Source organism: Saimiri boliviensis, chromosome 8 (assembly GCF_048565385.1).
Source record: "Saimiri boliviensis isolate mSaiBol1 chromosome 8, mSaiBol1.pri, whole genome shotgun sequence".
NCBI classification, from domain to species: domain Eukaryota; kingdom Metazoa; phylum Chordata; class Mammalia; order Primates; family Cebidae; genus Saimiri; species Saimiri boliviensis.
This window is the reverse complement of record NC_133456.1, coordinates 3,853,682-3,879,240: the sequence shown is the minus strand read 5'-3', so window position 1 is coordinate 3,879,240 and position 25,559 is coordinate 3,853,682. Positions and strand designations below refer to the sequence as shown.

At 49.3% G+C, this 25,559-nt stretch overlaps 1 protein-coding gene and 1 non-coding gene across 5 annotated transcripts in view; both read left to right on the top strand.

Moving 5' to 3' along the window:
- Positions 1-500: 500 nt before the first annotated feature.
- The window catches only part of FLNB (filamin B), a 174,289-nt gene continuing 149,230 nt past the window's right edge, over positions 501-25,559 (top strand). For all 4 annotated transcript variants that reach the window (XM_039477161.2, XM_039477160.2, XM_039477159.2 and 1 more), the window contains exon 1: positions 501-962. In XM_039477161.2, the coding sequence (XP_039333095.1) occupies positions 671-962 (292 nt within the window). In that variant the 5' untranslated portion in view covers positions 501-670. The remainder of the gene's footprint in view (positions 963-25,559) is intronic.
- Positions 15,949-16,055, top strand: LOC120367318 (U6 spliceosomal RNA). The gene has a single exon (XR_005581721.1). It is a non-coding gene; the product is annotated as a U6 spliceosomal RNA (small nuclear RNA).

Below are 25,559 nucleotides of genomic sequence, written 5' to 3'. Positions count from 1 at the left end.
GGATGGTCTCGATCTCTTGACCTCGTGATCCACCCGCCTCGGCCTCCCAAAGTGCTGGGATTACAGGCTTGAGCCACCGCGCCCGGCCTTGTGCAGTACGTTTGTCTTATTTATGTCACTGATGACAGGCTCGCGGAAGAATGCCAGGTACACAGGTGGAGCTCAATAAAAGCCCTTAGTGAATTTTATTGAATCTATAGATGGATGGAGACCTCCGTCCCGCGCGCCCCTCCTGCAGGTCCCACTGCGGCCCGACACATTCTGTCCGGCTCCCAGACCCCGCGGGTCCCCCCACTCCGGGGCTGACCGGATGATGTAGGCAGCCGTACGTGCGGCTGGGGTGGTGGGTTTCGAGTGCTGGTCCCAGAGCGTCGTGGGGCGCAGTGCCCGCGGCAGGCTGCAGAGGGCGAGCGTGGCCCAGGAGCTCCCGCGGGAGGGTCGGAACGGGGCGGGGCTTGAGGGCGGGGCGGCTCAGCGCGCAGGCGCGAGGCCAGGCGCCTCGCGCGGCCAGGGGCGGGCGGCCGCAGAGCAGCACCGGCCGCGGCTTCGGTAGCAGCAAGTTCGAACCCCGCTCCCGCTCTCCGCCTCGGTTCTCGCTCCTCTGGCCCTTAGGCCTCCAAACACCAGTCCCCGGCAGCTCGTGGCGCATTGCACTCTCCCTGCCACCAGGATGCCGGTAACCGAGAAGGATCTGGCGGAGGACGCGCCGTGGAAGAAGATCCAGCAGAACACGTTCACACGCTGGTGCAACGAGCACCTCAAGTGCGTGAACAAACGCATCGGCAACCTGCAGACCGACCTGAGCGACGGGCTGAGGCTTATCGCGCTGCTCGAGGTGCTCAGCCAGAAGCGCATGTACCGCAAGTACCATCAGCGGCCCACCTTTCGCCAGATGCAGCTCGAGAACGTGTCCGTGGCGCTCGAGTTCCTGGACCGGGAGAACATCAAGCTCGTGTCCATCGGTGAGCTCTCTGACCTGGCCCAGGCGCGGACTGTGGTGCCGACCCGCCCCCGCGCGTTCGCCCCTGAGGAAGGCGAGGGTTTCCCGCAGCGCGCCCCCACCTCGGAGACTAGGGGGAGTCGGACCCGGGGGTGGGACATAGGGGGCCTAGACCCCCTCTCCGGTGCCCTCCCCTGGGCAGGGACCTGCTGTGATCACTCCCCGTCGTGCTCCCCAGCAGTGCATCTTTGGTTGGCTAAGGGTTGAGGGTTTGGGCTGGGGTTGCAGGAGAGGAGGTGGAGATATGGCATTTCTCTGCACCTGGGGCGCCCCTGTGGGAGCTAGGGGACTAGAACCCCTTGTTCGCCGTTCCCGGGGGCGGGGCCCTAGGGTTAGACGCTAGCCGGAGCCCTCGCCCTGCTGCGCCCAGGTTGGTGCGCTCTGCGGCAACTGAATGGGCGTTGGCTTGGAGGCCAGGCAGGGAGACTTGGGGAGGAAGCGCTCTCTGCGCCTGGGGCTTCCCCACCCAGGTGGAGACTGGGACCTGGTACCTTCCCCTGCTGTCGCCGGAATGGGTGTGGGCCCCGAGACTGCAGGGGGAGGCGCGGGTGCGTGTCCTCGCTCCCTCTGCTCCCGGCTCAGCTCTGGCCGCGCACCACAGGTTTAGCCTACCCCTTGCTGCCAAAGTTGTAATTTAGGGATGGTGGTGGTCACAGTGATTCCTGTCTTGTAGGGAGCCCAACGAGCGTCCTCTGTGCGCCATCAGCCTTCTAAGTTACTTCTGTCCTTACACATCCTGCGAGCTGGGGTGAGACTAGACCCATTTTACAGATAAGGGGGTCCAGAGGGTTAACTGACTTGTCCAAGGTCAGCAAGTAGGGCCCCGCGGAGAATTGAAGGAAGTGGGCGACAGTTAGAAGGAGGCTTTGTTTTCCTCTCCCCTTCCAAACCCACACCAGGGTCTTCCTGAGAGGAGGGAGGGAGTTGGTGTCTCTTGCTGGGCTGGGGAGGAGAGAATGAAGATGAGGTCTCCTTTGTGACAGTTGGGGGCTTCTAGGAGGGCCACAAGGCTGCTGAGAGTGTGGGCTGTGACAGTAGGGGCAAGGAGTTTGTAGTATGTGTGTGTGCATGTAGGCATGTGTGCAGAGAATGTGTGTGCACACATACAGTGTGTATATGCAAAGAGAGTTTGCGTGTACACGAAACGGGTGTGCAGAATATGTTTATATGCAGAGAATGTGTATCCGCCTATGTGTGTGTGGCGGGGTGGGTGGGGTTGGGATGGGGGAGGGTCCTGGATCTGGGTCTCTTCCTAAGGAGAACCAGGGACTGGCCCTGGCCTGTGACCTGGGTCTCTTCCTGAGGAAACCAGGTCATTATGGCGACCCTAGTGACAGGAAGAAAAGGAGCTAGGTGTGGCTGCCGGGACTTTCTCCAGTGGAAAAGGGATTCCCTCTAGGCTGAGCCTCCCCCAGGCCTCAGGGCCTCACCCTTCCCTTCCCCCACACCTGTCCTGGCAAGGTAGGGCTGCTTCCTGCTTCCTGGGCCAGGCGCTGCTCCACCCAGCTGATCTCCAGCAGCCCTCTCCCTCCCCAAGGGTGGCTTCCCTGCAGAGGTATCCACACGGAAAGGCACACTGTTGTCTTTCTTCTGGGGTCCATCTCCTGTACTGCGGGCGGAGAACCTCAGAATCTCCTGGAATTCTTTTTTTTTTTTTTTTTCTGAGACGGAGTTTCGCTCTGGTTACCCAGGCTGGAGTGCAATGGCGCGATCTCGGCTCACCGCAACCTCCGCCTCCTGGGTTCAGGCAATTCTCCTGCCTCAGCCTCCTGAGTAGCTGGGATTACAGGCACGTGCCACCATGCCCAGCTAATTTTTTGTATTTTTAGTAGAGACGGGGTTTCACCATATTGACCAGGATGGTCTCGATCTCTCGACCTCGTGATCCACCCGCCTCGGCCTCCCAAAGTGCTGGGATGACAGGCGTGAGCCACCGCGCCCGGCCTCTCCTGGAATTCTTTATCATTCAGAAACCAGCCTCCCCTCTGAAGAATCCCAAGGCCCAGCTGGGCTCAACTTGGATCTGTTCTTTGCTTTAAAAATGTGTATTTATTTAATTAACTGAATAAAGAAACTTAAAGTAAACCACAAGTTTCCAGATATGACATGAAATCTCTAAAACAACAACAAAACCAAACCAAACCACAGCACCAGCAAATCATGGACTGCCTGATCTACCCACTGTTTACAGAGGCAGCCGCTGCTTCCAGCACTGTCTCTCATCAGTGCCCGGGGCTGTGGGTCTCATTCTAGATTTTGTCTGGTCGCTTACATTTTTTTCACTCGGTCCTCCTGATTTCTCTCCTCCTCCTAGATGGAGTCTTGCTCTGGTTGCCGAGGCTGGAGTGCAGTGGCACCATCTCGGCTCACTGCAACCTCCGACTCCCGGGTCCAAGCGATTCTCCTGCCTCAGCCTCCTGAGTAGCTGGGATTACAGGCACATGCCACCATGCCCAGCTAATTTCTGTATTCTTAGTAGAGATGGGGGTTTCACCATGTTGGCCAGGCTGGTCTTGAACTCTTGACCTCGTGATCTGCCTGCTTCGACCTCCCAAAGTGCTGGGATTACAGGCATGAGCCACCCCGCCCGGGTCAGCCCTCTTGATTTTTATTCCCGAATCCACCCAGGCCCTAGCTTCTCCCATTGTCCTGACATTCCAGGGTTAGTTAGCTCCCATTCCTCTGTGCTGGGCCTGTGGGCTTTTGGCAGCGCCTCCTTTTCCTACTATAACTTACATTGTATTTTTTTCCTTTTTAATGATTTCTTGGATCATATTCCCCAAAGTGACATTCCTGGGTTAAAGGGTGTGACCACATTTATAACTTGTGTCATTGGCTGCTTAATTGTTCTCCCTAGAGATCTTGCAACAAACAGGTTTTCCACCCTCTGGAGACCACAGGGAGCCTTGGCAAGTGCCAGGACTGCTGCGGGGATAAAGCAGGAGGCTTCTTCCCTCCTGTGAGGCTGCTGTGGGTAATGGTCCTTCAAGGCAAACTTACCTCCAGCTCGGACTAAGGCTCATCTATTCACTGCTTAGGTTGTATTGCATCGTGCTGACTATGACACTAGCTTCAATTTGGGGGCACCTACGAGGTGTTAAGTGTGTTCTATTGATCACCCCATGGAATCTTCATGCTAATCATTGATTGATAGCAATTGCTACCCTTCTTCTAATGATCCACGTCTATGAGTCACTGGGAGAGTTCAGGGCTTAGTTCTGGCCTGGCCGTGTGGTGTTTAGAAAATCGTTCCTGTTAATTAAATAAGGTGCTGTCTAATAATGATCTCAAAAGTCATGCCAGGGCTGGACACTGTGGCTCATGCCTGTAATCCCAGCACTTTGAGAGGCCGAGGTGGGTGGATCACCTGAGGTTAGGAGTTCAAGACCAGCCTGGACAACATGGTGAAACCCCATCTCTACTAAAAACAGAAAAATTAGCCAGGCATGGTGGTTTGTGCCTGTCATCCCAGCTACTCAGGAGGCTGAGGCAGGAGAATTTCTTAAACTGGGGAGCTGGAGGTTGCAGTGAGCCAAGATCTTTGTGCAACCACACTTCAGCCTAGGAGACAGAGCTGGAGTGCCGGAATGGTTTGCACACTGAAGGGACAGTCAGAATCAGGGAGAACAGCTTGGGGGGCTAATGGTGATCCTACTCTTGCCGCTGTTAGTATTATTATCCTTATTTAAAGATGGGAAACAGGAGTGAAGTAACCTAGCTAGTAAATGGTGTCTGGAACCCAGGTCTGCCCAGCTGTTGAATTGGAGCCTTTTCTGACTTGCCTTCCAGTTTCAGAGATGAGTAAAGTACAGCTTTTCTCTCCACATCAGAGGGTCCCTGTAACACTAGGTTTGCAAGTCTTAGGTGTTAGGGTGGTGGCTGGATACCCACACTCTGAACCTCTGGCCTTGGACAAACTAGGGATTTCAGGGCCTTCCATGATTGGCAGGATTAATCCTCCAGGCTGTGATGAGGATCTCACTAGTTGAGAGTCAGTCGGGAGTCGAATGGGGTCAGTTTGTCTCCTGTGCTGTCCTCACTGTTTTTTGGTTTTTTTTTTTTTGGTTGGTTGGTTGAGATTTCCTGCTACCCAATGGATGATGTTTTACTGTTTTATACCATGTCAGGGAAGGTATCATTGAATGAATACAGGGTTTTGTATGCTTTGGATAAGGCCAGACAATTGGGGAGTCATTAGGATTGTGTACATGTCTCCAGCTCTGAGATAGGTGGTGGTTCAACAGCTGCCAGAGGACTGCAGCTTCTCTGCCTCGAATTCACTGAAAGACAGCCCTGGCTATTTATTCACATTTGTGTTTCATTGTAAGGTAGGCGCCATCCAAAAGCTGAAAATTTCCTTACGGTTCTTGTTCTGTTGTAGGCAGGTCATAGTGAAGCCTCAGCGTCTTTAATTTCAGCTGTTTGCCAGGAGTTGGCAGTTTTATTTACTTGTTTTTCCAAAAAACTTTCTGACATGGGGCAGCCCAGCCAGCTGGGAGGAAAAGGGGTCTCTCAGCCCAAGAATGAGGATCAAGGCCCAGAAGTCTGGGTGGTGTGTTTTGTTTTGGGCCTTTAGAGAAAGGAATTATTTCCTTTTCAGAGGATGTGATCTGACCCTAAAGTTTACTTGACTGACTTGCACCAGGCCAGTGCCAGAGCAGACAGGGTGCATGTTCCTTAAGACTTTGGGTCACTGGGCAGTTTCCAGGGTGGTGGGTCACCGGTGCATTCAGCTCCTTTTCCTTCCTCTCTTTTGTGCTACTACTACGAAAATCATTTCCAAATAACTTTAAGTTCTGTTCTTTCTTGCACGTCTAGCATGTCTTTTGGGCAGTACAGAGAGTGCTTCAAAAGTAGCAAAGTTGGCCTGGCGTGGTGGCTCATGCCTGTAATCCCAGCACTTTGGGAGGCTGAGGTGGGTGGATCATGAGTTCAAGAGATTGAGACCATCCTGGCCAACATGGTAAAACCCCGTCTCTACTAAAAAATACAAAAATTAGCTGGGCGTGGTGGCGTGTGCCTATAGTCCCAGCTACTCAGGAGGCTGAGGCAGGAGAATTGCTTGAACTCCAGCCTGGCACCTGGCGTCAAAGCAAGACTCGGTCTCAAAAAAAAAAAAAAAAAAAAAAAGTAGCAAAGTAGCATGCTTTGTCAGAATTATTAATAACAAGTTCTTAGCACATTAGCATGCAATGTGGCTTGTGCAGTAGTTAAGGGCAAGGATTCTTAGTTCAAATCCCACTTGCCACTAAGTAGCTATTAAGAAATGTCTGTGCCTTGGTTTTCTTATCACTAAAATGGGGATAATAACCACCTCCTTAAAAGGTTGCTATAGAGATTAAACAAGTTAATAATTTTTAAAGTGTTTGGCACAGTTTATGTTACATAGTAAGTGCTGCGAGTGCCTGTTAATTAAATAAGGCAGTGTCTAATAATCTCAGAAGTCATGCCGGAAAGGTTTGCACACTGAAAGGGCATTTAAAATCAGCGCGCTCTGGGGAGAACAGCTTGGTTGGCTATGGTTGAGCCTACTTGCTAAAATATGGCTGTGGACTGCCTAGACAGTGCCGCCTCCTTGGAAGGGGCTGCCCCCTGGTATGTTATGGTCGCCTCCAGGGCCCGTTCACACCAGCTTTGTTTCCAAGCTGGACAGGGAGCCCCAGGCGGTTGGTCATTCCAACCTCCCACCCCGTTCAGGAATCTCTGAGCCAAATCACTTCCAGATGGTGGTTGGGCCTCTGTGGCCCTCTCCCAGCAATGGCGGAGCCAGCGTGCCAGTCGGCAGCCGCCTTCGTTCTTGGAGAGTCTGTGCTAAAGGAGGACTTTGATTTGGAGCCAAAGTGTGTCTCTTGGGTCCTGGTTTTGTGCTGTGAGGTAGGTGCCATGGAGCGGGCTGCTGGCTTAGTTGAGGATGGCTGCCCTGCTCCTTGGGGGAGCAGATGCTCAGGGCTTGGAGACTTTAGGTCCTGCCTTCAGCGGCTCCATGGTCAGGGTGCCAGTCACCCAGCTTTTTCTATCAACGACCTCCAGATAGCACATCCTAGGCTAAACTAGATGGATCCTAGTGATTCAGGGCCTCGGTCTGAAGCTAGACTGTCTGGATTCTAATCCGCACTCTGCCTGCTACCAGCTAAGAAACTCTAGTCCACTGCTTTAACCTTTCTGTGCCTGTTTCCCCATTTATAAAATGTATGAGCAGGCCGGGGGCAGTAGCTTGCGCCTGTAATCCCAGTACTTTACGAGGCTGAGGCTGGCATACCACCTGAGGGTTGGAGTTCGAGACCAGCCTGACCAACATGAAAAACTCAATTTCTACTAAAAATACGAAATTAGCTGGGTGTGGTGGCACATGCCTGTCATCTCAGCTACTTGGGAGGCTGCGGCAGGAGAATTGCTTGAATCTGGGAGGCAGAGGTTGCAATGAGCCAAGATTGTGCCATTGCATTCCAGCCTGGGCAACAAGGGTGAAACTGTCTCAAAAAAAAAAAAAAAAAAAGGGCGGGGGGGTAGCAAAATAGTTGCTATCTTAGAGTTACATATGATTAGGTTAAGTTGTAGCACGGTGTTGTCATTAGCACTATTAATACTGTGCTTTTGGACCCAAGTCCAGGACTTTGTCTTGTCTTCTGTACATTCTCTTGCCAGTCTGGATATTTTTGGAATCCTATTGCTGTCGTCTGGGGTGTGTTAGCTGTTCCCTTTCCCCAAGTTTGGAACCTCTGATGAACACGCCTCCCAAGATCCTTTCTTTCTTCCTTTCCTCATTCAAGAAATAGATGAAAGGCCATCTCTGAACCAGGCTCTGTGCTGGGTGCTAGGAGCACAGGAATGAGAGGACTTGTCCTTTGCTTGCCTCAGACACGACTCAGAGGGGAAGAGACAAGCAAATAGAGGAGAGGAGAAGAGCCCTGCAGAAGAGAGCTGCTCAAACCTTCAGGCAGGTGCTTATCACCCGGGGGCTGTGTTGAAAATGCAGGTCTGATTGAGTAGGTGCTGGGGTGGAGGCTGGGATTCTACGTTTCCAACCAGCTTCAGATCCTGCTCTCTGTCGACCACGCTGTGAGTAGCAAGGATCTAGGTTCCCAGCCCTCGGAAGAGGATGAACATCTACCCCCAGGCTGGGTTGGGTGATCTAGAAGGTTCCCTGGAGGAAGGGACCTTTCAGCTAAGACCTAAAGTGTGACTAGAATTAGGCAGGTGAACAGACATTTAGCCCAGGAATAGAAGAGTGTGTCAGTTTAGAGGTCTTGATGCTCAGGTTAAGGGGGCAGTGGGGCAGTGGAGCAGGGCTGACTCACCAAGGGCTTTCTCAGACTGGAGGCTGCCTATGAGGTATGCTCCCTGAATTTGTCTGTTTATTTATTTTTTTGAGATGGAGTTTCGCTCTTGTTGCCAAGGCTGGAGTGCAGTGTGGTGGCATGATCTTGGTTCACTGCAGCCTCCACCTGTCGGGTTCAAGCGATTCTCCTGCCTCAGCCTCCCAAGGAGCTGGGATTACAGGCATGCGCCACCACACCTGGCTAATTTTGTATTTTTAGTAGATATGAGGTTTCACCATGTTGGTCAGACTAGTCTTGAACTCCTGACCTCAGGTGATCCACCTGCCTTGGCCTCCCAAAGTGCTGGGATTACAGATGTGAGCCACTGCACCTGGTACCTTGAGTTTAGTGTAGGGTAGTGAACCAGCTGAAAGGGGCCATCTACCCCAGGAGTCTCTCAACTGTTGCTCTAGTCATTCCTATTAGCTGAAAATTTTGTATACGCCCCTTCCTCATATATATATATATTTATAAGCTATAAACATATTCTACTATCAGTCTGTATATTAAATATTAGTAAAGCTTAGATTCTTTTTAGATGACAAATCCAAATATAAAATCTGTTTTTTTCCTGGCTCTAAGGGATTATCTTGTGTGTCCTTGGGTGCATACACCTCATTTGGAGGGTCCTATGAAGGCTTGTGTTTCTACGTTTAGTTTTTTTCTTTTTTCCATATTCTTGTTACTCTATTTTAATTTTCATCTTTGAGTATTCTAAATTAAGGAGCTGGATCTGTAATTATAACCCCTTCCCCCAACAATAAGTTTAACTAAATGAAAACATTCAATGGAATGAGCCATTTTAATCTTAATGGGTGCTATTTCCCGCTTTTATAATGATTACAATTGCCTTTCAGGACATTCTACTGGAAGCCATCTTATATGACTGTTGTAAATCTAGTTATTCATTAAACAGGCTCAGTAATCCCTAAATTGGCTCAGGTTATTGTATAATAAACAATAACACTTTTCTTCAGGAGCTTCAGAAGTGATCTTGTGTTTTTAAGGTGCCTAGCTCACTTTGCATGGGAAAGTGAGTCCGTGTACCAGGAAGAGAGCTTCTTGGGGAAAATGATTAGAAAACCAAATGGCTCTCTTTACGACTGAAGTGGTGAACCAGTAGGTGAGAGCAGGTATAGATGGTATAGAGGACAGAACTCCTGGGAATTTTAATGAGGCACACTTAGTATCAGGATTTAGTATTCGGGGCGGAGGAGGACAAAGAAAAGTACTGAGCTATGTGTGAAGCTGCTGCCCTCTAACAGCCTTAGAGTAGCTGCCTTAACTATGTTCATTTGATAAACTGTAGGTGGTGGTTGTAACTCTTCTGCAAACTGTTTATTTATAAAAACAATTTGATGGGATTTTATTTCTGCCCATTGTTTGAGTATAGCATTTACCAAAGAACAGTTTTGGCCAGACCCCATGCAGTAGAATGTCCTTGGCCAAAAATGTTCTTGTACTATAAGCAAAGAAGCAGTTTGGTTTTTCACTTAGTCAAGGCTGCCTATCAGACTGAGTTACTGGGACAGAGTGGCTGTCTCCCTCTCCCCGTTATCAAAACCTGGCTTTTCTGAGCAGTGCATGTAGAAAGCTTGGCAAGGAGGACCCTTGTCCTCCTGCATATGATTTCTTGACTCTTCTTGGTACCAAGAATACATACAAATGATGCTGGCTGTGTACTGAATGTTGAGGATATTCATCCTTTAATATACCATCTAGTATTTCTCATACCTGCTGTCTGTTGACCATGGCCTGTCTTACTTATATTACTTCCAATCCTCATGAACTCTGCAGAGCTAGTGGTTTTACATCTGTGAGAAAAGAAAAGAACCTTTATCGGAGGAAGGTGAGTCCTTTTAAAGTGAGCTATGTATTCATTTATTTAGTTTTTGTTTGTTTGTTTGTTTTTGTTTTGTTTTGTTTTGTTTTTTGAGATGGAGTTTCTCTCTTGTTACCCAGGCTGGAGTGCAATGGCACGATCTCGGCTCACCGCAACCTCCGCCTCCTGAGTTCAGGCAATTCTCCTGCCTCGGCCTCCTGAGTAGCTGGGATTACAGGCGTGCGCCACCATGCTCAGCTAATGTTTTGTATTTTTAGTAGAGACGGGGTTTCACTATGTTGACCAGGATGGTCTCTATCTCTTGACCTCGTGATCCACCTGCCTCGGCCTCCCAAAGTGCTGGGATTACAGGCTTGAGCCACCGCGCCCGGCCCTATTTTGTTTTTTTGAGACAGAGTTTTGCTTTGTCACCAGGCTGGAGTTCAGCGGCACAATCTTGGTTCACTGCAAACTCTGTCTCTGGGGTTCAAGTGATTCTCATGCCACAGCCTCCTGAATAGCTGGGATTGAAGGCGCCCACCACCCCACCAGGCTAATTTTTATATTTGTATTTTATTTTTACTTATTTATTTTGAGACAGGGTCTCACTCGGTTGCCCAGGCTGGAGTGCTGTGGTTCGGTCTCTGCTCATTGCAACCTCTGCCTCCCCGTTTCAAGTGATTCTCCTGCCTCAGCCCCTCCAGTAGCTGGGATTACAGGTGCCCACCACTACGCCCAGCTAATTTTTTGTATTTTTAGTAGAGATGGAGTTTCGGCATGTTGGTCAGGTTGGTCTCGAACTCCTGACTTCAACTGATCTATCTGCCTTGGTCTCCCAAAGTGCTGGGATTACAGGTGTGGGCCACTGTGCCCTCCCTATGTATTCATTTCTTGAAATCACTTGCTGGCCAGGCCAGTTGTGGTGCTGCATGCCTGTCCTATAATCCCAGCACTTTGGAAGGCCGAGGCTGGAGGATCTTTTTTTTTTTTTTTTTTTTTTTGAGACGGAGTTTTGCTCTTGTTACCCAGGCTGGAGTGCAATGGCACGATCTCGGCTCACCGCAACCTCCGCCTCCTGGGTTCAGGCAATTCTCCTGCCTCAGCCTCCTGCGTAGCTGGGATTACAGGCACACGCCACCATGCCCAGCTAATTTTTTGTATTTTTAGTAGAGACGGGGTTTCACCATGTTGACCAGGATGGTCTTGATCTCTCGACCTCGTGATCCACCCGCCTCAGCCTCCCAAAGTGCTGGGATTACAGGCTTGAGCCACCGCGCCCGGCCTTTTTTTTTTTTTTTTTTTTTTTTTTTTTTTTTTTTAAGGCGGAGTTTCACTCTTGTTACCCAGGCTGGAGTGCAATGGCGCGATCTGGGCTCACTGCAACCTCCGCCTCCTGGGTTCAGGCAATTCTCCTGCCTCAGCCTTCTGAGTAGCTGGGATTACAGGCACGCACCACCATGCCCAGCTGATTTTTGGTATTTTTAGTAGAGATGGGGTTTCACCATGTTGACCAGGATGGTCTTGATCTCTTGACCTCATGATCCACCCACCTCGGCCTCCCAAAGTGCTGGGATTACATGCGTGAGCCACCACGCCTGGCCCTGGAGGATCTATTGAGGTCAGGAGTTGGAGACCAGCCTGGGTGAGATTGCAATCTCTACCAAAAAAATTAAAAAATTAGCTGGATGCAGTGGTACAACCCTGCATAGTATAGCTACTTGGGAGGGTCAGGTAGGAGGATCGATTGAGGCCAGGAGTTCGAGTCTGCAGTGAACTATGATTGCCCCACTGCACTCTAGCCTGGGCGACAGAGTGAGACCCATTTCTAAAACGAAGAAATTGCTCTTGTGACAATTAGCTATAAATTAATGTCATAATACTGCACACAGTACTATAATCCACACCCTGTAGTTGAATGATGCATGGCCAACCACTAATCAATGCTATTTCTGTAAGCCAATGAGAAATCCTGACAAACAGCTTTGTATCAGTCCACTCCCTGTCCCCTTTTTTGCTTCTAAAAACCTGCTTGTAGCAAAAGCCGAACAGAGCTCATATCCAAGGTTACTTGGGCCTGAGTCTTTCAGGCAGCTGTCTTCACTTTGGCTCATGTAAACTCTTTAATTGTTTAAATTTTGAGTCTCAGCCTCTTTCTTTCTCTCCCTCCCCCGAGATGGAGTCTTGCTCTGTTGCCCAGGCTGCAGTGCAGTGGTGCCGTCTCAACTCATTGCTGGAGTGCAATGTCATGGTCCCAGCTTACTGCATCTTCCACCGCCCGGGTTCAAGCAATTCTCCTGCCTCAGCGTCTCGAGTAGTTGGGACTACAGGCACACGCCACCACACCTGGCTAATTTTTGTATTTTTAGTAAACACGAGGTTTCGCCATGTTGGCCAGGCTGGTGTTGAACTCCTGACCTCATGATCCGCCCGTCTTGGCCTCCCAAAGTGCTGGGATTACAGGCATGAGCCACTGCACCTGGCCTCAGCCTTGTTCTTTGAGGTTTACATCTGTTTCCATTTTACAGATGAGAAAACTGAGGCACAGCTGTGCCTCACTTTACAGGTTAGGCTTCTTACCTGCCTGTATCATGCAGTAAAACCCAACTTGTGTCAAAGGAAAATAGATATATTGTAGTGAGAGGGTGTGGAAGAGACTGTTTTCTGCTTCTGTGGATTTTTAGTTCTTGTTTTGCTTTGCTCCAAACTTTACTCATTTGCATTTGATTGATGTGAAATTGAAATTTCCTTCTAGAAAACAAAACTTTTTGGGGGCTACTTGCCTTATCTTTTTCCACACCATGGAGCTCTGCCTGGGACCTTTTCCACAGTTTTTGGAGACATTGTTCTAGTTCTTTCCCTGCCTTTGGTTTCCAGGGGCAGTAATGTCACCGCGGGTGTGGACAGTAGGGACTAGCTGAAGGTTGCTTTAGGGGAGGTGGGCAGGGCTTTTCTTAGTGAAGTCTGGAAACCAGAGGTGAGGAAAGAGGTGGCCCTGGACTTTTCCTGGCTGCAGGGGTCCCAGCACACACCACATGACCACAGGACATGTGTGTGGGGGTGTTATTGAGGGCCAGGTATTCCAGGAGATCCTTGGTGACAGCGGACATAGCCACAGCTGTGCTCTGTCAGAAATGAGCTCACCCAGGCTTGGCGCTGTGGCTCACGCCTGTTATCCCAGCACTTTGGGAGGCTGAGGTGGGCGGATCACAAGGTCAGGAGTTTGAGACCATCCTGGCCAACATAGTGAAACCCCCATCTCTACTAAAAATACAAAAATTAGTCAGTTGTGGTGGCATATGCCTGTAATCCCAGCCACTTAGGAGGCTGAGGCAGGAGAATCGCTTGAACCCTTGAGGTGGAGGTTGCAGTGAGCCAGGACCATGACATTGCACTCCAGACTGGGTGACAGAGTGAGACTCCATCTCAAAAAAAAAAAAAAAAAATCAGCTCACCCACAGCCTTTCCTTCTACTACCTTGTTTAACTGGTGGGAGGGTGTGCTGGTTTGTGTTTGCTGGTGAGCCCAGCAACTGAACCCTTCTTTCCAGGCCTGGCACCCGGCCTTTATCAGTTCCATGGCCCTGGCACAAGTGGGCAGCCTGCTTCCAATCCAAGCAGGCAGCTTTCTGCTCATCTGCATGTAGCCTCTCGGACAGACCCTTTGCTGTGCGCCGCAGCACGAAGCTGTGTGAGCCGGAGCTGAGCCTGTGATCCCCACGGGCTTCTCCCGAGGCGCACCTCTCCTGAGAGGGAGAAAGCTGGTCTGTCCGGCCCATTCTGGGCTCGGCCTCCCCAGCCGTTGCAGGGCTGGCTTGCCGAAAGGTCTGGGTGTTAACACAGCACTCCTGTTCTCTCTCTCTGAAGGCCCTTTATGCTGGCATGAATTCCCTTTCTCATAGAGATCTGAAAGCGCTTTTGACTAAATGGGTCACCTTTCTGAGTATTTTCATAAGGCTGGTCAGCCTTTACCATGCCAGACAACTTTTCTGGAATTTCCTTTCCAGAAAAAAAAAAAAAAAAGGCTACTAAAGAGGTTGGAGTTATTTGGAACGCAGGGTGGAATTTTGGCATTCGAGCTATAGGGAAACGGGTGGGGATTTGTGGTAGGCACTATGTAAATTTACCGTGGCTCATAAATTCAGACTTTCAGATGAAAAATGGCAAGCAGCAGTCAGCTTTCCTTCGACAGACAGGAGCGGTGCTCCCCTCCGCTGAGTGAGACTGAAGGAGAGGCAGGCCTCCTAGGGAGGCCGGGGCAGGAAATAAGGTTTCTCAGTTTCCCTCGTGTACCAAGAAAATAAGTGCTTATCGTGCTTGTACAGTACTTCTTGTGTGTCTCACCCAGATTTCCCTGTACCTCCCTGAAATGGTTTATTGGATTCCAGGGACATGAGAATGATTTGGCATCTACAGCTTATTGTGGGAGCAGAAGCCGCTTGGTGCTTCTTGCCCAAGAACAAATTGATGGTTCCCGTGGTGTGGGGTAAAGAAGGCCAGAGTATGGGACCAGGACCTGTCTCTGAGGGGACCTGAGGTGCAAGGCCTTGGAGCTGAGACCCCAAAAGGCCTTTGCGAGTCTGTAGTTGTATCAGTTGAGCAGAGTTCATGGTTCTGTTTACAAGATTCCCTCTCAGCAGAGGCAGGGAGGGGTGCGTGCTGGAGGACTGGCGATGTGCTGCTGCTGGGATGGGGCCCTGGTGGAACTTCCAGCCATCCAGGGACAGAACCTGGAACGTGTTCTGAGTGAGGTGCCTTGGCAGAGCTTGGCTTGAAAGCACCTGGGCAGTGGCTTGTCACATTCCTGATCTCTACCAAAGGAGGCAAGCTGGCACCTGGGGGATGGCTCTCTAGTCAGGGTGTCCTTTACGGGAAGTGATCCCGGTGTCACGTTACACTTCCTGCAGGCATGCACCTCTTACCTAATTGCCTCCCCTTTTCCCGGGACATTCATGGGGAGTCACACCCAAGGTTGGGGGACCTGAGGTCCTCTCCCGGCCACCTAACACCCTGTTTCTTTTCTTTCTTTCTTTTCTTTTTTTTTTTTGGAGACAGAGTCATGCTCCGTCACCCAGGCTAGAGTGCAGTGGTGCCATCACAACTTACTGCAGCCTTGACCTCCTCGGCTCAAGCGATTTTCTTCCCTCAGCCCTCCCCAGTAGCCAGAATTCCAGGCACACACGCCAAAACACTTGGCTGATTTTGTATTTTTTTGTAGAGATTGGGTTTTGCTGTGTTGCCTAGGCTGGTCTTGAACTCCTGGGCTCAAGCAATCCGCCTGCCTCAGCCTCCCAAAGTGTGGGGATTGCAGACATGATCCACTGTGCTTGGCCACACTGCCCTCTTACGGAGCCATATCGGTGTTGTAGATTGCCTTCTTACTCTCCCACAGATCATCACTGCTCCAGGGGCAGGCGCTGTGTCTCTTGTTCACCTCTGTGGCTCTGAGCTTGGCCCTTGATAGGAATTTAATAAATAACTTGTTAAATAAACAGTCTCCAGCATAATAGGTTGAGTATTAAGTCTGGTACATTGACTTATTTACAATGTGTTTGTTTTCGAAACATGCAAAACAGTGGTTCTTTGCTGCCTTTAGTGAAGTGGGAGTTATATGTGGTAGGCAGCTGGCTCTGGGATCCCCGTAGAGCACTTCGCTTTTGGACTGTGATGCTGAACTTAAAGAACAAAGCACTTCATGTTCGCTCTCTGGGTATCTGTGAGTTGCTTCAACAAGGCCTTAGAGAACAAGGCCTTTTCCAGCTTGCCAGGTGAAGCTCAGAAAATGAATTTAATAGGAAATTACTGAAAGTTGTGCTTGCTTGAGCAGCACATATACTAAAATTGGAATGAGTCAGAGAAGATTAGCATGGCCCCTGCACAAGGATGACACGCAAATTCATGAAGTGTTCCGTATATATATATATTTTAATTTTTATTTATTTCTTTATTTATCTTTCTTCTTCTTCTTTTTTTTTTTTTAAGATGGGGTTTCACCATGATGGCCAGGCTGATCTTGAACCCCTGACCTCAGATGATCCACCCACCTCGGCCTCCCAAAGTGCTAGGATTACAGGCGTGAGCCACCACACCTGGCCTATTTATTTATTTTTGAGATGTAGTTTCGCTTTGTTACCCAGGCTGGAGTGCAATGGCACGATCTCGGCTCACCGCAACCTCTGCCTCCTGGGTTCAGGCAATTCTCCTGCCTCAGCCTCCTGAGTAGCTGGGATTACAGGCACGCGCCACCATGCCCAGCTAATTTTTTGTATTTTTAGTAGAGACGGGGTTTCACCATGTTGACCAGGATGGTCTCGATCTCTTGACCTCGTGATCCACCCGCCTCGGCCTCCCAAAGTGCTGGGATTACAAGCTTGAGCCACCGCGCCCAGCCGGTCTTGATCTCTTGACCTTGTGATCCACCCGCCTTGGCCTCCCGAAGTGCTGGGATTACAGGCTTGAGCCACCCATATATTTTTTTAAATAAAAATATAAAATTAAAATTAAATAATAAAAGGAAATTACTGAAAGTCACGATCATAGTAAGTTTCATTAGTTATAGCGAATATAGAGAGAACATGTCTTAAGTACCAGGTATTGTGATAAACACTTCTTACTAATAGCCATATGAAACATTCTTGCAATTCTGAGAAGTAGTTATTGTTACAATTCCTGTTAAGCAGATGAGAAAACTGAGGCATGCCTAGATTAGCCAGTAAGTGTGTGGTTCTTACTCAGATCCTTATCTGAGATGTTACTCCTTCTGTTTTACTGCTTTTCTAAGGAAAGCTATCAGCTCAGTATGTCTTTGAAATTTACTTCTTTTTGAAACGATGTCTTGTTTTGTCACCCAGGCTGCCATCTCGGCTCACTACAACCTCCAGCTCCTGGGTTCAAGTGATTCTCCTGCCTCAGCCTCCTGAGTAGATGGGCCTACAGGCACGTGCCACTATGCCCAGCTAATTCTTATATATATATTTTGAGACCAAGTCTCGCTCTGTCACCCAGGCAGCAGTACAGTGGCATGATCTTGGCTTACTGCCACCTCTGCCTCCCAGGTTCAAGCGATTCTCCCGCCTCAGCCTCCCGACTAGCTGGGATTACAGGTGCATGCCATGGTGAAACCTTGTCTCTACTGAAAATACAAAAATGCCCAGCTCATTTTTGTATTTTCAGTAAAGACAAGGTTTCACCATGTTAGTCAGGATGGTCTTGATCTCCTGACCTCGTGATCCGCCTGCCTCGGCCTCCCAAAGTGCTGGGATAATAGGAGTGAGCCACCGCACTTGGCCCTAATTTTTGTATTTTTACGAGAGTGGGTTTTGCCATGATGGCCAGGCTTGTCTTGAACTCCTGAGTTCAAGTGATCTGCACGCCTCGGCCTTCCAAAGTGCTGGGATTACAGGAGTGAGCCACCCTGCCTGGCCTGAAATTCACTTCCATTAAGTTTTTTTTGAACATTAAAAAGTTACATGTGTAGTTCTTTGCAAAAAATTGCAAGAACACAGAAAAATGTAAAGAAAAAACATGACCTGTGTAGAATTTTAGTGACTCTTTTCTACTTTTAGGGAATTTTGCTTACAGCTGTCTTTTTTTTTTTTTTTTTTTTGATACGGGGTTTCGCTCTTGTTACCCAGGCTGGAGTGCAATGGCACGATCTCGGCTCACCGCAACCTCCGCCCCCTGGGTTCAAGCAATTCTCCTGCCTCACTCAGCCTCCCTAGTAGCTGGGACTACAGGCGTGCGCCACCATGCCCAGCTAATTTTTGTATTTTTAGTAGAGACGGGGTTTCACCATGTTGACCAGGATGGTCTCGATCTCTTGACCTCGTGATCCACCCGCCTCGGCCTCCCAAAGTGCTGGGATTACAGGCTTGAGCCACCGCGCCCGGCCTACAGCTATCTTTTAATCAGAATAGGGAAGAAGGAGATTCCTTTCTCAGGAAAAAAAGCGACTGCGGACTGGAAATGTTTTCTGAAATCATTTTGGTCATCCTGATGGTTATAACGAGATTCATCCTCAGTTGAGTTATTGCTGAGCTTTGGCCAGCCTTAAAAGGAAAGGTCTTATTTGAGTCTCATTGTGGTTTGCAAGTCTCTCTTGGTCTAGAAATATGTTTGGTCAACCACAGAGTGGAGGTGTTCAGCCACTTTCTGTCTCTCTCTCTCTCTCTCTCTCTCTCTCTCTCTCTCTCTCTCGACGGAGTTTCGCTCTTGTCACCCAGGCTGGAGTGCAGTGGCATGATGTCAGCTCACTGCAACCTCTGCCTCCTGGGTTTAAGCGATTTTCCTGCCTCACCCTCCCGAGTAGCTGGGAATACAGGCATGCACCACCATGGCTGGCTAATTTTGTGTTTTTAGTAGAGACAGGGTTTTGCCATGTTGGCCAGGCTGGTCTTGAACTCCTGACCTCAGGTGATCCACCCGCCTCGGCCTCCCAAAGTGCTAGGATTACAGACATGAGCCACTACGCCCAGCCCCACTTTCTGTCTCTTAAAAGTTTTTAGGGCCCACTTTTATTGGGACTGCCAGGGTCTCTTAATAATAGTTATTATACTTGGTAACTATTGTGACCTTGTCTCATGGGCAGCCCAGCCTAGAAACTCACTCAGCTCCATTAGCTGTTTAAACAGGTTTCAGATGTGAGCCTGACACAATGTTGTTGGACAGCTTGCTTCACCCTTAACTGCCTGGGAACTTTGAGAAGTCTGAAAATTACATGTAGCCCTGAGGTCTTCACGGTATTGCTCTTTGGAGACACCACTTTCCCAGTAGCCTGCAGGACACCGGGCCCATGGAGCCATCCTGTCTCAGCCAAGAGGCAAAGGACATGCAATGGAAACCACTTCTGGATACAGATCCAGCCACTTCCGGAGTGCTCAGGAGCATGGGTCAGATAGACCCTGCTGCTTTCTAGCTGGAAGACTAGGGGAAAGTTGTTTGACCTCTCTGAGTTTGTGTCCCAGGCTATAGCAGTACCCGCTTCCTGGTGTTGTTGAACATAAAATGATGTAATCCTGATAAATCACTTGGCCCAGTCCTTGGAGGTAGTGGTGGGGGCTGGTGTAAGTGCCTCATGAATGGTGGTCATCCTACTCCCCCACCTCCTTTCTCTCTTCTTTCCCCTTCCCCATCTTTCACACTCCTAATTCCTGGACCTGGGGGTGGTCTCTCCAGTCTGGAGGAAGAAGCGACCTAATTATCTAGGAAGGTGGAAGGTGGTTGGGAATACTCCCAGAAATTGGTCAAAGATGGCTCCTTCTACCTAAAAGACTGTTTTTAGAAGAAGCAGCAACCTGGGTTTTTGGATAACTGTTGAGTAGGAACCATCGTGAGTGGCATTTTTGCATTTCTGGTCTTCTGGCCAAGTCTCCTCTTTATTTTATTTTATTTTATTTTTTTATTAAGGAAGCTCCATTGCCCTCCCTCACCCTTTCTTTTGTCTCCTGTAATGTTCTTCACTTCCATTTCTTCCTTTTTTTCTTGTTTTTTCTTTCTTTTTTTGAGACTGGATCTCATTCTGTGGCACAAGCTGGATTGCAGTGACACAATCACAGCTCATTGCAGCCTTGACCTCCAGTGCTCAGGTGATCCTCACATCTCAGCCTCCCATCTGAGCCTCCTGAGTACCTGGGACCATGGGCGCACACCACCACACCCAGCTAACTTTTGTATTTTTTGTAGAGACACGGTTTTGCCATGTCTCCCAGGTTGGTCTTGAACTCTGAGATTACAGGCGTTGAGCCTCCACATCTGGCCTTCCCTCCCATTTCTTTTTTTTTTTTTTTTTTTTTTTTTTGAGATGGGGTTTCTGTCTTGTTACCCAGGCTGGAGTGCAATGGCGCGATCTCGGCTCACCGCAACCTCCGCCTCCTGGGTTCAGGCAATTCTCCTGTCTCAGCCTCCTGAGTAGCTGGGATTACAGGCACGCGCCACCATGCCCAGCTAATTTTTTTGTATTTTTAGTAGAGACGGGGTTTCACCATGTTAACCGGGATGGTCTCGATCTCTTGACCTCGTGATCCACCCGCCTCGGCCTCCCAAAGTGCTGGGATTACAGGCTTGAGCCACCGCGCCCGGCCCTTCCCTCCCATTTTTTTCTTTCGTGGTTTTACCTTTCCCAGAGCACCCTCTTGAAAGACACTCTCCCAGCAGCAGCAGTAATCTCCTGGTCCTGTGTTTGCTCCTGGTCCTGAGTCTTGGCTTTGCTCCTTTGTAGCTAGCTGGCTGACCCTGGGACCTGCTTCTCCCCAGGAGCCTGTTGTCCATGGGCCGAATGTGGTCCTAAAATGCTCTGTCTTACAGGGGCCAGGCATGGTAGCTCATGCCTGTAATCCCAGCACTTTAGGAGATGGAGACGGGCAGGTCACTTGAGGCCAGGGGTTTGAGACTGGCCTGGCTAACATGGCAAAACGCTGTTACTACTGAAAATACAAAAATTAGCCAGGCTTGGTGGTGGATGCCTGTAATTCCAGCTACTCGGAAGGCTGAGGCAGGAGAATTGCTTGAACCTAGGAGGTGGAGGTTGCAGTGAGCTGAGATCATGCCACTGGACTCCAGCCTGGGCAACAGAGCAAGACTCTGTCTCAAACAAACAAAAATACTCTGCCTTACAGAGTTCTTCAGTATAAAAGAGAATGCATCTAAACCTCTTGGCGCTGTGCCTGGCTCATAGTAAGTGCTCAGTAAACACCAGCTGCTGCTATTGTGGTGTTAGCGTCAGCATTGTTGCTGTGAGACCCTGCACTTCCTACTTAGCCTTGGAAAAATCAGTCTTCACCTTAATGCCATGGGCTACTGCTTCTCTTTTCAGGGCTTTGTGGAGGAGGGTGGAGCTGGAGAGACATGTGGGAGTCTGTCAGGGTTACATCCCCACCGTGGGGCTGAGGCCATGCTGACTGCCTTGTGTGCTTCCAACCTGGAGTAAAGGGCAGCTGTGCCAGCGGCTCCCATCCCCCAGGAGTCTGGCTCATCCCTGCCTTGGCCCTGGGCACCGCTTTCCCTCCTAGCTCTTTGGCATCTGGGGTCATGGTGGGGCTGCCTGCCATCTGTCAAAATTTTTGCTGCCCTGGGTGTGGCATTAAACACCCCCCCTCCCCCCGCACTGTCCAACCTGGTGTCATGGAGCTGGCGACAATATTTTTACAGTGGTTAGTGCTTGGAAACTGGACTTCTGGGTTATGCCCTGTACAAACAGCATCGAAGTCACTGGGCTGGGGTGACAGAGGAGACTGCCAATAGGGAATTCTGTGGCTCCTGGGACGGGAATAAAAATGGGAGGTTGGGGCCAGTATTCTTAGTTCTTTTGAGGAGCTGGCAAGTCTTTGCCCTGATGGGTAGAAGGAATCTGTCTGTGTTGCATGAACCGTGTACTTCTCCCAGTTGCTTCTTGGACACCAGCTGCCTGCGGTTCATAATTGGGCCCAATTCCTAATACTGCAGCGCTACCAAATGTCAGTTTTAGGCCCTCTCTGGTGTAGTCGGGGAACGCCCAACACCTTTCCCGAAGGTAGAATTTGTGTGGGTTTTACTTCACTGAGTGACTAATGCAGATCTTTTGTTTTACTGTTGGGAAGAAATTCATCAGCCTGGGTACTTTTTCCATGTGATGAGGCAAAAATTTAAAGCATTGAACAATGGCTTAGTAGTTTCTCCAGCTACTAAAGGTGACCATTATCCATCCAATCAGCTGGGGTTAACCCACTCCCATTCTGGAGACCCGTTTCTGGTTCTGGGACATGCTGGTAGGACATGCTGGATTTTGCAAGATTGCAGGTCCCAGGCAGATGTCTGCACTCAGATTCTGGCTCTTTTTTTTTCTTTCTTCAGACAGAGTCTCCCTCCATCGCCCCAGCTGGAGTGCAGTGGCATGATCTTGGCTTACTGCAACCTCCGCCTCCCAGGTTCAAGGGATTCTCCTGCCTCAGCCTCCCACGTAGCTGGGATTACAGGCGTGTACCACGACACCCAGCTAACTCTTTTTTTGTTTTGTTTTGACATGGAGTCCCACTCTGTCACCTAGGCTGAAGTGTAGTGGCATGATCTTGGCTCACTGCAACTTCTTCCTCCTGGATTCAAGTGATTCTCCTGCCTCAGCCTCCCGAGTAGCTGGAGTTACTGGCATATGCCACCATGCTTAGCTAATATTTGTATTTTTAGTAGAGACGGGGTTTTACCATGTTGGCCAGGTTGGTCTCAAACCTCTGACCTCAGGTGATCCACCTGCCTCAGCCTCCCAAAGTGTTAGAATTACAGGCATGAGCCACTGTGCCCAGTTCCAGCTAACTTTTGTATTTTTAGTATTGACGGGGTTTCACCATGTTGGCCAGGTTGGTGTTGAACTCCTGGCCTCAATTGATCCGCCCACCTCAGTCTCCCAAAGTGCTGAGATTACAGGCCTGAGCCACTGTGCCTGGCCCAGACCCTGGCTCTTACTCCTGGGTGTAACTCTACCATCACTGGGGCCCTCTGTTTGAACCTTTTCCCCGATCTATAAAATGGGAGAACTAGGTCTGTGTTCCTCAAGCTTCAACCATTCATAAAGGAACCCCCTTTACTATTTTGCCATATCCCATGGCTGTCTCTATTTCATTTTTCACTTAATATTATTTTCCCCTGCAGTTGACTCACTTGTAAAACAAATGTATTTGAAAAGGAGACTTTGTGTCACTATAATAAGGAAAAACAGTGTCACTAGGTAAATGGAAGGTAACCATAAATAAACCCCAAACAGTTATTAAATTCCAGCCAGCACCACTGCCTGTTCACAGCATGAGGCATACTCTCTTTCGGTTAAAAAGGGAAATTAGCAAGAGATGGAGAGGTGTTGAAGGTAACGTAGCACCACGTTGAGCCTTTTCCTTGATCTGCTCAGAAGGATTGAGAAAGAACTGGAAAGAGAATAACGTCTTTCTGTGATGCCAAGCGCCTCACTGTGACCAAGAGCCCAGAGTAGTAATGTATAGATGCTTTGTTCAGATACTCCTACAGCCGTTACCAGGTGCCGGGGTGTAGAGGGGCTAGGAGTATAGAGGGGATTAGGACTTGGTCACTGACCTCCGGTTGCTTGTGGTCTAGTAGTGGGGAGGTGACCATAGGAGAATATTGAATATAAAGGAAGATCCGAGTGGGCTACAGGGGTTTAATAGGAAAATCACAGGCCTAAGTTCTGTCATGGGTATGGGGGTCTACAAATAAGAGTTGTTCAGAATTTTTTTTTTTTTTTTTTTTTTTTTGAGACGGAGTTTCACCCTTGTTACCCAGGCTGGAGTGCAATGGCACGGTCTCGGCTCACCGCAACCTCTGCCTCCTGGGTTCAGGCAATTCTCCTGCCTCAACCTCCTGAGTAGCTGGAATTACAGGCACGCGCCACCATGCCCAGCTAATTTTTTGTATTTTTAGTAGAGACGGGGTTTCACCATTTTGACCAGGATGGTCTCGATCTCTTGACCTCATGATCCACCTGCCTCGGCCTCCCAAAGTGCTGGGATTACAGGCTTGAGCCACCGCGCCCGGCCAGAATTTTTTTTATTTATTTAAAATTTCCATGTAATGTACAAAAAAATCTATTTCAGTCTAGAATGACTCTAGAGAAGCTCTAAATATATTAAAGTTGTATTGGCTGGGTATAGCGGCTCATGCCTGTAATCCCAGCACTTTGGGAGGCTGAGGCAGGAGGATCACTTGAGGCTAGGAGTTTGAGACCAGCCTGGGCAAGATGGGAGACCCCATTTTGTTGCCCAGGCTGGAAAACAATGGCACGATCTCGACTCACTGCAACCTCCACCTCCCGGGTTCAAGCAATTCTGCCTCAGCCTCCCAAGCAGCTGGGACTACAGGCATGTGCCACCATGCTCAGCTAATTTTGTATTTTTTTTAGTAGAGATGAGATTTCACCATGTTGGTCAGGCTGGTCTTGAATTCCTGACCTCAGGTGATCCACCCACCTTAGCCTCCCAAAGTGTTGGGATTACAGGTGTGAGCCACTGCACCCTGCTAAAAAATTTTAATAAACTAGCTGGGTATGGTGGTGTGTGCCTGTAATCCTAGCTACTTGGGAGGCTGGGGCAGGAGGATCCCTTGAACCCAGGAATTCCAAGCTACAGTGAACAGTGATCAGGTCACTGCACTAAAGCCTGAGTGACAGAGTGAGGCCTTGTCTCTTAAAATAAATTTGTGTCTTTATTTGTTTTTTCATGGTGTTATGACAGTGATTCATCGTAACCCTTTATGTGGTAGTAACTAACTTTTTCTTTCCCTAAGAGCTAATTTGAGTTTTAGGTTCTCTTGGAGTCCGTGACAATTATAAGTAGATAAGGTGAAACAAAATGGCCTGAAATACTCTTTGCAACACTCATACTTCCCCCCTCAGATGAGCATGTCCTATACTCTCTACAAAGCAAGCTATACACCAGAATTGAATCTCTGAAAAGCCTCATACTGTTAGTCTCTGGGAATGAATGGTGTTCTTTGGGATAATGGGATATGAGGTTCAGTCTGATTTTTCTGTTCTTCTGGTAGCTTAGGGCATCCCTTCCCTCTGTTGTGTTTCTGGGAGAAGGGAAGTTGTGATTAAGAATAAGAATTTGGGCCGGGCGCGGTGGCTCAAGCCTGTAATCCCAGCACTTTGGGAGGCCGAGGCGGGTGGATCACCAGGTCAAGAGATCAAGACCGTCCTGGTCAATATGGTGAAACCCCGTCTCTACTAAAAATACAAAAAAAAGTAGCTGGGCATGGTGGCACATGCCTGTAATCCCAACTACTCAGGAGGCTGAGGCAGGAGAATTGCCTGAACCCAGGAGGCGGAGGTTGCGGTGAGCCAAGATCGCGCCATTGCACTCCAGCCTGGGTAACAAGAGCGAAACTCCGTCTCAAAAAAAAAAAAAAAAATAGAATTTGGAGGCCGGGTGCGGTGGCTCACGCCTGTAGTCCCAGCACTTTGGGAGGCTGAGGTGGGCGGATCACAAGGTCAAGAGATCGAGACCATCCTGGTCAACATGGTGAAACCCCGTCTCTACTAAAAATACAAAAAATTAGCTGGGCATGTTGGTGCATGCCTGTCATCCCAGCTACTCAGGAGGCTGAGGCAGGAGAATTGCTTGAACCCAGGAGGCGGAGGTTGCGGTGAGCCGAGATCGCGCCATTGCACTCCAGCCAGGGTAACAAGAGCGAAACTCTGTCTCAAAAAAAAAAAAAAAAAAAGAATACGAATTTGGGAGTCAGGCAGCCTGGGGATTGAATCTGGAATTGACTGAATGACAGGCTTTTTCTGAGGCCTCAGTCCTCACTGCTCTCATCTATAAACTGGGAATAATCGTAGTTTCTACCCGAAAGAGTGGGTGTGAAGATTTAAGGAGCTAAATTGTATAGTGCTTGACACGTGGGAAGAAGTCAGGATGTGCTAATGGATAATCCTACACTTCCCT